Source organism: Ailuropoda melanoleuca, chromosome 2 (assembly GCF_002007445.2).
Source record: "Ailuropoda melanoleuca isolate Jingjing chromosome 2, ASM200744v2, whole genome shotgun sequence".
NCBI classification, from domain to species: domain Eukaryota; kingdom Metazoa; phylum Chordata; class Mammalia; order Carnivora; family Ursidae; genus Ailuropoda; species Ailuropoda melanoleuca.
Genome location: NC_048219.1, coordinates 64,645,029 through 64,660,516, shown reverse-complemented (window position 1 = coordinate 64,660,516; position 15,488 = coordinate 64,645,029). Strand labels below are relative to the sequence as shown.

General features: G+C 42.5%; 1 protein-coding gene across 2 annotated transcripts in view; it reads left to right on the top strand.

Moving 5' to 3' along the window:
- The window catches only part of ALG14 (ALG14 UDP-N-acetylglucosaminyltransferase subunit), an 85,724-nt gene extending 83,676 nt beyond the window's left edge, over positions 1 to 2,048 (top strand). The window contains exon 4 of one of the 2 annotated variants that reach the window (XM_002915127.4): positions 270 to 2,048. In XM_002915127.4, coding sequence (XP_002915173.1) covers positions 270 to 500 — 231 coding nt within the window. In that variant the 3' untranslated portion in view covers positions 501 to 2,048. The remainder of the gene's footprint in view (positions 1 to 269) is intronic. The other variant, XM_019795126.2, reaches the window with a different exon arrangement.
- The last annotated feature ends 13,440 nt before the right edge of the window (positions 2,049 to 15,488 follow it).

Genomic DNA, 15,488 nt, shown 5'->3' with positions numbered 1-15,488 from the left:
GACACCTCTGGTAGCACAAGGCACGCTGCCCAGGCCCAGAGAAGTTAAGCTGTTTGCCACACAGTTGATAAGCAGGAGAGTCAGCAGCACAGCCCTGCCTGGCTCCTGAGTGCATGGGTTTGCTGCATACTAGATCTTGAGAAGGAATAACTCAAGGGTTAGAATAATACAAAATCTCCTCTAAGATGTGACTGTTTTTCATTTTAAATGCCTCATTTAGATTAGTGTTATATTAATTTGACCTTCTTGTTGTTTTTTTTTTTTTTAAGGTGTTGTGTAATGGACCAGGAACATGTGTTCCTATCTGCATATCTGCCCTTCTCCTTGGGATACTGGGGATAAAGAAAGTGATCATTGTCTATGTTGAAAGCATCTGCCGAGTAGAACATCTATCCCTGTCCGGAAAGATTCTGTTTCACCTCTCCGATTACTTCATTGTTCAGTGGCCAGCTCTTAAGGAGAAGTATCCCAAGTCTGTATACCTCGGGCGAATTGTTTGACAAATGACAACTTATTTCTCTAGAATTTTGCAGTCAATCGAATTTATTATAATTGGAGTAGAAAAAACTGCGTGTTTATTGTAAAAGGTTCTGAAGGTCCTGAGAATTATTGGTGGTGAAGAGTAAAAAATGTGTAAATAATCCAGTAAGAAAACGGAAGGTGCTCTTACAAAACAAACATTAAGGGGCGCCTGGGTGGCTCAGTTGGTTAAGCGTCAGACTCAGGTCATGATCTCAGGGTCATGAGATCAAGCTCCGTGTCAGGCTCCCGCTCAGTCGGCTTGAGATTCTCTCTTTCTCCCCCTGTGTCCCTCCCCCCACATGTGTGCTCTCTCCCTTAAATAAAGAAAATCTTTTTTAAAAATTGAATTAAAAATAAAAATAAAACAAACATTAATAAACCATTAAGTGGTTTATGCCTCTGTGCACCAAATTTCTTTTCTTTTGTATCACTACCTGCAAGTTATCTTCTAACTTGTTTTAGTAATATTTTTCCTACAGCTAAATATAGAATTAGTATGATTAGTAACATTTCCTGTTCTGCAGCCCTTTTTTTTTTTTTTTACAATATTCTGCATTGTAAAAAGAAAAGAAAGATATTTCTTAGTTTTGTTCAGATATAGCAGGCTCTGTTTCCTGTATGGAAGCAGTGAAGTCCCTAGTGAATCCTTTCAGCATAAAGGAAGCAGTCATATTACATGGGATTCATGACAAGTTGCACTCCACAGGCTTCCAGAACCGTGAGCAGAAACCGCTATCTTTTTTTTGTTCTTCAGTTTTGCTTTGTGAGTCGTTGCCCTCAACCCAGAAGACTTTTTGAAATCTCTTGTTTAATCGTTAAAATAAATTGAAAGGTGACCACTGTCATAGTACTAAAAACATGAGTTTGTTTTTCAGGAATCCAAACTCTCAAACCATTTTTTAAAAATGTTTTAGTAAATTCACAACGTCGTGGCTGTCGTCGTCCCTGGCATTTTGAGATGTTCAGGCTCCGTAGGGCGTATTTTTACTGAACGTTTATGTGAGGTCTTGCTGTACGCCAGGTATTCTTCTAATCACTTTTCAAGTATTAACTCATAGAATCCTGCTAACAACTCGGTGAGGTAGGGACTGTTACTATCCCCCTTTTACAGGTGACTTGTCTAAGATCACATGACCAGCAAATGGCAAAGTCGAGATTCCAGCCCTGGCAGCCTGGCTGGAGAGCAAAGCCTGTTTCACGGGCGTGTGGCCTGAGCCTCACACAGGGACCCGCACTCAGGAGGGCCCTGCACCTGCTTTTGTACCCTGCTATCACAAATTTCTTAATAGATGTGGAACAAGGGACCTGTGTTTATTTTGCACTGATCCCCACAAATTATTTTGTTGGTCCTGCTTGAGAATGTGAGCTGCCCTGTCGACTACCAACAGAAGTACAACCCCGAGTGTGGGGCCGGGCTGGGCGGTCCTCAACAAACAGGAATTCTGTCCCCTTCCTCTAGGCCCTCTCTTCTAACAGTGAGAAGACCTCTCGTAGTGTTTAAGGTTTTTCTTTTCTCCTCTTAAATCTATGATGTACATTTAATAAAGAAATGATAGGAAATCAATGAAGAGATGGAGTGTCTGTGAAAATGCATGAATACCTGAGAGGCTGTACAATGAAAATGCTGAGGCTGATCTAGCTTTTCTTGCTCTTTGGGCAAATCTCTGGATAAAGTATGCACATCTGTCACCAGGACATTTTCCTAGGTGTTTGGCTGAGAAGACTGTCCGAACAGGGAAACTGTTTTGCTGTCTGGTTCGGTAGCCATGGAGTAGCCAGGAGGTAGTTCGTCGTGTGCTTTGACTTTAATCGTCCAACGTCAGGTCCTGCCCCTGCTTCCACTGATGGAAAGGCCTGGAATGTCAGATGAAATAAGCCTCTACTTTTCTAGAGAGAAAGTGATTTTTTTTTAGGGATAATAGCAGGTACATTTTTTCACCTTTAAATTTTGCTCTGCTCCGCACTTTGTCCCTCAGTGGCGCTAGTAAATAGTTGATGCATGAAATTGGACCGCGTTCAGTTGAGTTAACACCTGTCTGTGCGCCCGCGCAGCTTCCCCGGCCCCCACGGGTAATGCTGCTGCAGGGGCTCCTGTCAGGCCAGAGCACGCAATGCTTAGGCCATGGAGAGTTGTTAGAAAAGATGCCATAATTTTTTCCAGAAATGTATGTCCCAGATGTTTTGCAGAGCCTTAACGTAGACAGTGGTTAGCCTGGAATGTCAAAGAAAAAAATCTCGTGTGTGTGATATCACTAAAAATTAGGACTGTCTTCCTGGATTCCGACTGCTGTGCACACATCCAGAGCGAGCTTTGCTTGGTTCCGGATTATTTGATAAACAAGCTCCTGCTGTGCTCTGTGGCGTTGTTATGGCTAATTCAGGTCCTCAAGGTCACATTAGGAGAGGGGCGCAGCTTGAAAAACATCGCACTCTAGTCTCAACTCAAACTGAAAATCAGTAGCAAGCTGGCCCTCTCTGATTGCTCTTGAAACACTCTGGAATGCACCTCTTACTGGAAGAGACTGTTCACGAAAAATTAATTGCATCAGTCTTTAAACGAGAGACAAGGAAACCACACATCCTGCCCACACCTACTTCCCTGGAAGATTTTTATCTACAGTTCAGTTGTCCTAAAGGGTTTCAGCAGCTTGCCAGGCTGAAAGTCTAACTATTTCAAATAGGACATCCAAAAGTCATCACAGGAAGCTTTAGCCAGGAACTTAGAGTGCTATGAAACCGTATCAACAAGAGGAATGTTGTACAATTTTAGACTGAATAGCAAGAAGTCCTTGCTAGAAAGGAGATGACCCTAGCTTTCCCATATAAAAGCAAATTGAAATGTGTTTATTTGGCCTTACAAAGTGAGATTCAAACTGAGAAATGTACTACCCCCTTACCGCGCAGTTCCTTAGATTGAATCAGTGCTTTATTTCGTCTTTGCAGAAGAAAAGCCCCATCTCACCAAAAGGAACTTGACAGCAATGTCTTAAGCCTCTTTTATCCACAGGAAGAACATCATCGTGAGTGTTAAAGAAGATTGTCCTTCTCCACACAGCTCACTCCATACAGTGGGGCAATGTGGAGTTTCTTCCCCATGATTTTAGCTCTGTCCAGCAATGAGCAGACACCCAGATTTTCTTGGCTGCCCTGAACTTTCTTCTGTTCAGCCCCCAACTCTAGCGCTCTAAAAACAAATTGTCGACACTCATGTTCTTGCTGTTGACTCACTTTAAACATGGATTTGACATAGCTCCCCCTTACCTTTCCAAAGTAGTTAACTGATGCTAGCCTCTGTCGTTGTCGAAAGCAACAAACTTTGGAATAATTGTTGTTTTGTACTCACTTTCCTTGAGCCATATATAATTGGTTTCTCTCCTCCCTTTTTTTAATACCCCCAGAATTTTCCCTCGTCTTTCCATCCTCTTCTCTCCTTGTCATCTGAATTCACCTATTGATTCTGCCTTTGAACTAGTTCACACCCACCCTTTCCTCTTCAGTCCCGTGGTGACAACCTAAGCTAACTCTTCAACATAAATTCCTTGTTTTATTAGCACATTTGTTGAGGAACTGAGGCATAGAAAGATTAAGTATCTTACCCAAGATTTTATAACTAGAAAGTGGCAGAGCCGGGATTTGAACCAAGGCACTCTAGCTCCTGCCAGACTTACCTTAACAGCTAGGTTAGGTTTAAAAAAAGAAAGAAAAGTGCCAGGAAGGAGATGAATGGGGCGCTGAGATGGAGAAGAGGGTTCTGGGTGCTCTAGAAAGGGATATCAGGAAAGGCCTCTCTAAGAAGGATGTTTTAGCTGAAATCTGAAGGATAAGCCTGGAGTATTTGTCCTCCTTCCACTTCCCCTCCCACCTTACATTTCACCTCCCCCACAAACTCTTCCCTGTCTCCCATGGCCTTGTTTCAGCGTCTTCTCTAAACACCTCGGTGACATAGCCACCCATGCCTAAGGTTAGCGCTGAGCTACAGACCGTCATATTGCAGTACCTTGTGCTTAGAAACACCTGTAGAGGGAAGAAGTGAATGCTTCTGATAATTATTTCTTTATGTTCACCTTACATCAGGGACTGTACCTCGTACCTTCGTGTCCTTGATGCACTCTTGGTCACACCTGCCACAGTTCTGGACCAAATGTAGGCATTGACAAAACATATGAATTCTAGTACCTTCAGATTTCGTCTGTGCCTACTTAGTTACAGCTCATCTAGACCAACGTTCTCAAACTTTTTGGTCTCGGGACCTCATTACAGTCTTGAAAATTATCGAAGACCCCGCAAACTTTTGTTTATGGTGGCTATATTGGTCACTATTTACCACATTAGAAATTAGGGAAATGTTTTAAACACAAGAATACACAGGACTACATATCATTAGCTATCAGAGCAATGATATCCTCACACATGAAGCATCCAGAAAACTGCAAGCTCATGAGAGAATGAGCAGGAGAAAGGAAAATGACATCTTTGCATTATTATAGAAATAGCTTTGACCTCACGGACCCGTTGAAGGTCTTGAGGACCCCCAGGGTTCCCTGGGCTCCATTTGGAGAGCTGCTCCTCTATGTAATGGCACATCAGTAACTTCTTCTCGATCAGCCTTTAGTCAGTCCATGATCTATGTACTAGTTTTCTATTGCTGTGTAACAAATGGCCATAAGTTCAGTGGCTTCAGACAACACGTGTTCTCTCACTGCTCTATACGTTAGAAATCCAGGCAGGGCGGGGCGCCTGGGTGGCGCAGTCGTTAAAGCGACCGCCTTCAGCTCAGGGCGTGATCCCGGCGTTCCGGAATCGAGTCCCACATCAGGCTCCTCGGCTAGGAGCCTGCTTCTTCCTCTCCCTCTCCCCTGCTGTGTTCCCTCTCTCGCTGGCTGTCTCTCTGTCACATAAGTAAAATAAAAAAAAAAAAAAATCTTAAAAAAAAAAAAAAAGAAATCCAGGCAGGGCATAACTGCTTCTCTGCCTCGGGGTCTCACAAGGCTTTAATTAGGGAGACAGCCATGGCTGGATTCAGATCTGGAACTCTGGACCTTCTTCCAAGCTTGTTCACGTCGTAGTTGACAGAATTCAGTTCCTTGCAGTTGTAGGACTCGTGGTGACCTGTTCCTTAAAGGCCAGGGAGTCTCTACTGCTGTTTGTCTCTTTTGAGGGATTCATGTGACTGGGTCAGGAACATGTAGGATAATCTCCGTTTTGATTAACTCAAAATCAGGGGCATCTGGGTGGCTCAGTCATTAAGTGTCTGCCTTCAGCTCGGGTCGTGATCCCAGGGTCCTGGGATCAAGCCCCGCATCGGGCTCCTTGCTCATCAGGGAGCCTGCTTCTCCCTCTCCCACTCCCCCTGCTTGTGTTCCCTCTCTCACTGTTTCTCTCTCTGTCAAATAAATAAAATCTTTAAAAAAAATAATTAACTCAAAATCAACTGCATATATATATATAAAATTATATATTTACATCTGCAAAGTCCCCTTGGCGTCTATAATTACATCTGCAGAGTCCTCTTTGCAGTGTTCATGTAACATAATCAGGGGAGTGATAGCCGGTGATAGTCACAGGCTGCACCCATACTTGGGGATTATAAAGGTGTGGATGCTATGGGGTGGCCATCGAGAATTCTGCCAACCACAATCTGCCAGAGGTGTTTTGTTTTGGGGGAGGGGGGAATAAGTTTTCCAAAACTTTCACTTGGACTACAAACTCCTACCTTAGTGTCCAAGTTTTGTAATTTTTTTAAATACAGGTAATGCATGATTTCCATACTGCCTCACTTTTCCAGCAAGTTCTTCTGTGCTTGTTTTGTTTACCTGTCGATTAGGCATAGTGATGGTCCCTCCTTAAAGAGTTGTGTGCACCAAACTAAGATGGTCCCTTTAGCACAAAGCCTGGCAAATACTAAGTCCTTAGTAACTCTGTGTCTCCAGGTAACCAACGTGACTCCCATGGTATGTAAGTGGCCTGAAGGAAGGTGTCCTTAAACTAAGTGCAGCAACCATAGGGTAGCTATCATAAAAAGTTGTCTTTTTATAACAACGGTTGCCAAGGATGTGGAGAAATTGAAACCCTCATACATTGCTGATGGGGACATTGGATGGTTCAGCAGCTGTGATCAACAGTCACGCAGTTCTTTAAAAAGTTAAACATAAAGTTTCTGTATGGCCCAGCCATTCCGGTCCTAGGTATATATAGGCCAGAGAATTGAAAATACACGTGCACAGAAAAACTTGTACACAAATGTTCATACTGGCATTACGTAATAGACAAAAAGCAGAAACAACCCAAAGGTCCGCGGAGCAATGAATGGATTAACGAAATGTTCTATATGCCTACACCAGAACATGACTTGGTCACAGAAGGAATGAACTACTGGTACATGACATGCTACAACGTGGACAAAGGAGCCTTGGAAGCGTGCTCAGTGAAAGAAGCCAGTCACAAAAGACCACATATCCTATGACTCCCTTTATATGAAATGTCCAGAACAGACAAATCCGTAGGCAGAAGGGAGAGTTGACTCTTGGCAGAGGCTGTGGAAGGGGCAATGGAGGCGACTTCTTGCAAGGATGGGATTTCTCTTCTGGGGCGATGAAAATGTTCTGGGATTAGATAGTGGTTGTGGTTGTACAACTGTATACCAGAAACGACTGAATTGTACGTACACTTTAGATGGGTGGATTTTATGGTATGTGAATTATTTCTCAAAAAAGCCCTGATTTCTCCACCACCAGCGGTAAAGGAATCTGTCCATATGTATTTGTGGGTGTGCGCAGCCGGGGAAAGACAAGACAGAAAACAACGCACAGCCGCCAGGAAGCTGCTACAGGGGACGTGCTTGTTTATCGGACGCCACCTCTGCCACGGCCAGGGAGGGGACACAGACGGACGGTGTCGGGGACAAAGCATGGCTCTGGGGAGCAGCTGAGGAAGAACTGGATGCAATAGCCTCGTGAGGGGGCCTGGGGGAAGAAGATGGTCTCAGCAAAAAACACCTCCTTCCCCGACCTCCTCACTGGAGATGCCTCATGACACCGCCTCACACCGGCCGAGAGCCAGGACGACCGGGTCAGTTGTACTGTCCACGGTCGGCCCTCCACGTGCCTTCTGCCGTAGGACCTTGACTTCGTCGAGAGGTAGAGTCCGGTGGCTCCCTTTGAACCTAACTGAACCGGCCTGAGGGGCTTGTCGGACGCTAGAATGCAGCAAGACCACGTCCCACGTGGTCTCTTGAAATGCTTGCCCTCTGGACGCTCCGCCTTGGGATGGCCTCTCAGTACCCAGCCACCAGGCTTCGAGAAGCCCAAGCCACACGCAGAGGCCACGTGTGGGTGTTCTGGTTCCCAGTCGCAGCCGAGTATAGACTTTGAATCACCTCGATCCAGGGTGCTAGATGTACGAGGAGAGAAGCCTTCAGACGATTCCAGCCCTGCCATTCTCTTCACTCCCTGCCTTTCTAGTCCTCCCGGCTGAGGCTCAGACGCTGTGCCCTGTGCATTTCTGACCCACAGAGTCCATGAACAAGATAAAATGGCTGCTGTTTTCTGCCACTAAATTCTGGGGGAATTTGTTACAAAGCAAAAGTAATCAGAACAATAACCTTTCAGAAGGAGCCAGTCTCTCCAAAGTTTGGTTACTTTGGCTTAATATTAGAAGAGGAAACGATTTCTCGCCCCCAAGGCAAAAGGAAGAAAACGTATTTCTACACCGTGGATAGGAAAAGGCTTTTTTTCTCCTTGCTCCTTGGCCTGCATGTAGCAGTGAAACAGAAACCAATGGATTCTTTTAAATCTCTTAACCATATGCAGATGAATAAGCAAATGGTTGGACTTGGTTCCTAATCTCTTTTCCTTTCCTGAATAACTTTTTTTTTCCACTCTAATAAACTTTAGCATTTAAACAGAAGTCATGTGTCACATATATGACGATTAACAGCAAGAATGTAGAAAACGAGATAGCTGCTGAGCACAAAAACTTAATTAATAGCCAAGCCATTCAACCGAAAATCAGAACAGTATTTCTGGCAGGGAAATGTGAAATTTTTTTTTTCTAACTTGGAATTCTCTTTTTGTTTTTTTTTTTTCACTCTCAGTCTTTTTAGGATCATGATTTAAAATTCAGTGACTACTCAGAGAAAGTTCTCAGTTGAACTCCACCGATTGAAGTGCAATAATCTTTCAGTGACATTGAGCGGGGCCACCCTCCCCATCCCTGGGTTCCCCGGGGAATTGCCAAAGCCCAGAATATGCAAACCGAGACTCGTGCAGGAGCAAAATGGCAGGAAAGCTGAACAGCAGCAGAGAGGATGAAGGGGTCTGGAATGACAGTCTTCTCTCTCACAGAATGGGAAAGAAGTTTCATTCTTAAAAAAGGGGGGGGGGACAAGAAGACCTTTATGGCAATACCATATACAGAGTTGGCAAAAATTCAACAAGGAATAAAAAGTATCCAAAATGTTCCCTGATTCAGTTCCTGCCTGAGGCTGGCTGCATTTTCAAGCTGATTTGCCCTGAATTCTCTGGACATGGAACCATGCAAGGCATCTAGAAGGGCCCAAGCCTTGGTCCATTGACTCCCCCAGCCGGACAAGCTGAATCTGAAGTGGCCAGATAGTGAGCTTTAAATGTGCACCAAAATCGTAGAGAAAACAAGTTCTTTATGAATGAAATGATAGAAGGTCTGAGGTTTGACGCAAAACCCATTGCCAGAGTGGGGAAGGCAGGGGAACTCATGGATGAAACAGGATTGGTCATACATAATCCAGAGGAAGCTGGGGCCCATGGGTGCAGGGAGCCTCATACACCAGACTCATCCTGTCGTTGCCTCACTTTCCTATATGTTTGACCATTTCCATAATTAAAAGTTTTGGGGCACCTGGCTGGCTCAGTTAGAGGAGCTTGAGACCTTTGATCTCAGGGTTATGAGTTCGAGCCCCATGTTGGGTGTCAAGATTACTTAAATAAATAAACCAAAAAAAAAGGTTTTAAAAATAGAAATCATTTTTTTAGTGAGAGTGAGAAATCTTCAGGTGCTAAAAGGTCAAAGAATATATTATTGTGGATGAAATGAAACAAACTCGGTTTTACAATGAGAACAAGAAAGGAAATTTCAAAATTACTTTTCTTTGGTATTTAACTCATGAAAAGAAATTCAGTCAGCCTGTAAATCTGAGTCCTGAATCAGAATAGGTTTTTCTGACTTAAAATATTCACTCTGAGGCCTTTCAATGCACTGCTATCAAGTACAGAACGTCACCTTCTTCTTTATCCGTACGCTTCTCGTTGTTCAGTAAATATTTGAGGTGTTCCAACATCAACACGGCGAGCCATACACAGGAGGCCTGGGAGCGTTGACTCCCACTGAAGGTGCCCCTTTCTCCAAGGACACACTCTCTGCCCCTTTTCAGAAAAGCACGAGTCGCCTCTGTGGACCTTGAATATTAAAGGTGGTTCTGACCCCACATCTGCACGTTGCTGAAGAGAATGCATTGCGGAGCAGAGAGAAGAAAGGCAGCTGGGTGGTAAGAGCCCCAGGTCCAGGTTCTGTATGTGCTCAACAGTGGTTAATGTTAATATTTCTGAGTTTCCTCGCCATATAACATAAAGGACTTGGACGAGATCATGCTTGAGTTCTCTTCTGGTGACAGTTCTGCCACCACAATCGTAGCTTCATTTACTGAGCGGCAGCAGCATGCCATGTGCTGCGCTAAGCACAGGACAGGCACCGACCCAGTTAGTCCTCAGATCCAGGCAACAGAGGCCCCACGCTCAGACACCCTTCTGCTTGCCACTTCCCTCCTTGTGGGGCCAGGATGAAGTGACCCCCCAGACCCACACTCCCTTTCTAGACCAAGCTCTGGCTGCCTGGGGCCGCAGCCTCACCTGCCTCAGTGGCCCAAGCCTCCTTCTGGGGCTTGCCTGGGCCTCTTCCCTGGTACACCCTCCCAAGGTTGGTTTACCGGCCAGTGGGGGGTGGGCGTGTGGAGGGCTCAGGACCTGCAGGTTGGGGTGTGGACACTCCGCACAAAGCTCCTCACAGTGTGAGTGGGGGCCAAGTCGAAAGAGAAGGGAGATGTGGGCTGTGTTCGTTTATACTCGGCTGAGGTCCTATAAATGTTCGGGGTGGGCCTGATGAGGTATGCATTATTATTATTATTATTATTATTATTATTTTATTATTATTATTATTATTATTATTATTGTCATGTCTATTTTACCGAGACTAAAACTGAGACATAGAAGCTTGAGTAATTTGCCCACAGTCGCACAGCTGGTTAGCGGCCGAGCCAGGGCTCCGGTTGCCGTCCTTGCGATTCCACGCTCTTCCCTTTCATGCTGCCACCCAACAAAACCGCAGAATCTGCGAGCCCCGGGGCTCTCGGGAGACACAGAGATGGTCCTGAAAAGCCGTGGGCCACCAGTGGAGTGGCTCTTCTGCTGCCTACTACCTAACCAGCGCCAACTGAGAGTGTAGCCGTCGGCAGTGGTGGCAAAGCCTCATCCCAAAACAATTACCACGGGAAGTTGAGTCAACAGAAAAATATTTGATACAAGAGTATGACAGTTAATCCTAGGATTTCACTTTTTGTTCTGAACTTCTGACCCACAGCTGCTGGGGCAGCCACGGAATATCAAGAAGGTAACCTAACTAGATGTTAACCCTGTCGAGCAAACGTGTGGCCAATCAAATAAGTCAGTCTTTGTTGACTTCCTTTCAATTCTAAAACCAGGAAATCACTTGTAATATGTGAAGACCCCCACCTTCCCATCAAGGACATCCTGAGGCACAGAAATAAAATCTAAACAAACATCCTTTCAATTACTATTCATAATGAAACATCCAGCAAATTCTAGGTAATTTGAAAAAGCAAATTTCTCAACAAAGCTATAAAAATATTCTTAGAGTATATTTAGAGTGCATAATTTGATGTACTTAATACCAAGCACTCGATTTAGTTCTGTTTGGGCACTAACCACAAATATCTCCTGTCAGTAATAACAGTAGTAGCTAACAGTGTTGAGTGTTTATTATGTGCCAGGCGTGATTCGTCATCTTCTACGTGGACTCCCTCGCCTGACCTTCACGATAGCCACGTGAAGTAGTTTGGGGCTTCTTTACAGACGAGGAACGAGAACTGAGAGTATACGCACAAAGGGCCTTATCAAAGTACCATGTATAATGGAAAAAAAAAATTAGACACCATCTAAAATGAATAAATTATATGTCCAGACAGTGGGCTAGTGTGCAGTCACTAAAAAATCATATTGTTGAGGAATATTTAATGGCATAGAAAAATGCTTAAAATGTTATATTAAGTTTTTTGAAATAATGCAAACAAGTGTATATTATGAGCACAGTTTGAAACTCTATGTAAATAGATGCAAAGTTTTAAAAGGGCTACAAATATATAAAAGGTTCAAAATGGATATCTCTGAGTTAAGGAGTTATGTATAAAGTTAATTGCACGGTTTTAAAAATTCTATTTTGATTATGAATAACATAACGAAAGAAAAGAAGGTTTTTAAAAATGACTGAATTCTTGTGAACCATTGGCTCGGGGAATAGCAAAAAGGAAACCATGATATGTCCACAGAAATCCCATGCTGGCAAGTGTAACGGATAATAATAGAAATAACTACTTACTAAACATGTGTCTCAGACTTCCTGTTGTACATGCAGCTTTCATAATATTTCACTTGATCCTGCAAAGGCATCAAGAGAGAGGAGGCTTAGCTCCCATTTTTCAGATGATGAAAATAAAGCTCTGAGAGGCCGTGGCTTTCCCAAGGCTGCACAGATGGTAACACAGTCAAGGCAGGGCTAGAATCTGGGGATATTCAGCCCTAGTGCAACATCTGTGAACACAGGCCCAGTGTGTGGGCAGCCAGAAATGTGTTGTCCCGACCACATTCTGACTTATTCGACATGAAATTGAATAAGTATGGCAGCCGACTGAGCCCCATGCCAATTTATGGGAAGGCCAGTGAAATAGGAATCTGGAGATCCGAGTTCCAGTCTTGGATCTGCCATTAATTAGGTCCATGGGCAAATCCTTTGACCTCTGTGTTCATGTAGCTCCAACACAAACGTAATTGAGCTTCTGAGGCTCAGCGCCTGTCCTGGAGGTCAGCTGCCTTCATGGTCACATGCCCCAAAACCCCCTAATACTCTTCCAAAAGCTTTGAATGGCAGTGTTCATTTCTACTGAACACGAGGGGGAGGAGGGTTGCATCACATATCGCCAGCTAAACACTCTTACCATTTCCTTTAAGCACTTCCTTTTCCCCCCCAAATTCCCTCTTCCCTTCCCAGCTGCCCCAATTCTCTTTTTCTGTTTCTTTCTCCCCTTAAAACAAAAACAAAACAAAAAATCTTTTCACCCCTTCTTTTTCTGAGCCACGCTCTTCAAGATTTCTCCCTATTCCAAGTCTGTTTTCATTTAACAAATATTTATTACATGCCTGCTGCCGCCCAGGACTGTTCCTGGTGCTGGAGGATACAGCAGTGGACTTTACATTCCATCCTTTCTTGCACAGAGTAATCCCACCTGGTCTCAGCTTCTTCTGTTTGCATCTAGCCAAAGACAGCCTGAGGGGTGAGGGTGGGGGGTAGGGAGCATTTTAATTACTAATCTTTTTTGTGTGTGTTACATATAAACAAGAGGTGAGTACTTATTGTATTGTTCTTAAAGAACTTTCTGGCTCTATTTTTTTTTAATGATTCTATGATTCCATGAAAGTAAATTCATCTTACCTTCCTTACTCACCTGGTAAGACTGCCCGGAACACTGTAAGCAAGGTAACAGGCCAATTTTCCCGAGACTTTATTGACTCCATAGAGCCAGCCTTAGTTCCTTAAAGCTGTCTGATCATATCTGAGTCATACATGTCTCTCTCAGACATGATATTCCAGTCAATGTTTTGGCAGTATAACCAGTGCTTCCAGTGTCCTGTTACAAGGAGAACAAATTCTTATCAAACCCATATAAATAACTGTATTGCATGAAAATATAAGAATACTCACTGAGAGTTTCCAAATTCTAGGGGGATGAAGTGGGGAAAAAAGATACATGTGTCATATTTGTTCACAAAGATGTATTTTACCAAATTGCTGCTCCAAGAAAAGAGGAAAAGTTTTCTTTAAATCTGGAAGGACAAAACATTTTTAAAAATCAGCAATGTTTCAAACAATGTCATAAAAAATTATAATTATTCTCCTCAATTCATTCAGTCCCACTTAATTAATTCCTGTAGCTTAAATCCAGTTTTTCTGTTAGTTCTAGAAATTCTTACCCAGTTCAGTTTGATGACCTTAAAGTCATCAGAAACCTGGATTCTAGAGTACTTGTCCGAGTCTTTTCCATGAACCTCTCTGAAGATGAAATATATTTGCAGAAGTATCAGAATAAAACAGTAACCATCTATACATGACAAAAGACTTAAAAATGTCCCTAGTTAAAGATCTGATGAGAGTCCATAACAATGCAGTTGATGAGGAAATTTGGTTATTTTTATGCCGTGGACCATTTTAAGATAATAAGTAGAATCATGACTGATAATATTATACTAGGGCATATCAGAATTTTAGGAATTTTATATAATTTCTGAACACTTATATTAAAACATTCACCCATATAACATAACCTAGGAAGGTTTATCACCACTGATTTGGCAATGCTTCCCATGTTATTTAAGATAACAAATAAGGCTAATTAGTGTAACATCTCTCTCTTTATTAGGAGAGAGAACAAATCCTTTGACTTGTCCCAGGAACCCTCTGGAAATTCCCAAAGTTTGTTTGAGGTCAAATAGACTTCGTCTAGAATCTGGGGAAAATTTTGTTAAAAATATCAAAGAGGTTTTAAAACATTTGGTCAGATAGGATCATAGGTCACTGTGAAACAATGCTTCGTTATCCATTTCACCATGGTGACAATTAAAGACTTCTCAGGCAAACACCAGAAGTTAAATAGTTTTAAGTAAAACTGAGCTCTTTTAATAGAGAAGACTCGTTGTTGTTGTTGTTGTTGTTGTTGTTTTAAGTAATCAGAGACTGGAACATTAAAACATAAAATATTTGCTTTCTAGGCAGATTACTTAAAAGGTAAGGAGAAACCTTTTATACTCCCTTATCAGGGGCAAATTGAAAGTCCAAGCCAACTTTGTCCTTTTAACACCTGAAGGAAAACTAAGTTCTACCATCACATAAGTACACTATTGATAGTAAAGCTTTCTTTTAAAACCCTTATAACAAATCCATTCAGTTTCATTCATTTTGATCACACATTAAATTCCTTTCCCAAGATCCTTTTTTTCACAAACCTCCTACAACTTTCTTTGTCCATTTTAATTTGTCCCCTGTCATCTTTCCCACTCGGAAATAATAAGCTTTACTTTAGGACAACTGCTTTCTTTTCCCTTAACAAAAAATTGCATCTCCATTCCCCAAACCTTTTCTCACCCAAAACCATATATCCTACATTCCTTGCATTCAGAGTTGTTTCCCTTAGTATTTCAAGTAACTTTAATTCCATATATTAATGAGAATTCTTAACCCTAAAAAGCCTTAATTTCTAGTGAAAACTAAGAAGTAAGCAATTGTGAACTGTTATGCCAGCATTCTTTAGATTGGCAAATTTATGAATATGTTTCATAATTTCTAGAAACCTACATTTCCTTATAGCAGAGTTTTTTAATGTGGCACGACATGTTTACTAATAATCCAAATATCCTTAGTTCCTTTGTAATAAGAGGTCAAAAGTAAGTAAACTTGGACTTGTTTAGCAATTAGTGTTTCCATATTTTATTGTTTTTGGAAATGCTCCAGACATTCAGTGACTTCCCATCATCTAATTTAACTAAGATGGTGGAAGTTACCAAAGAGATTGGAAAACTATTTAAGCAAACATACCATAAAATAATCATTGCAAAAAAGTGCACCTAAAAACTCATCTCATTTACATGTAT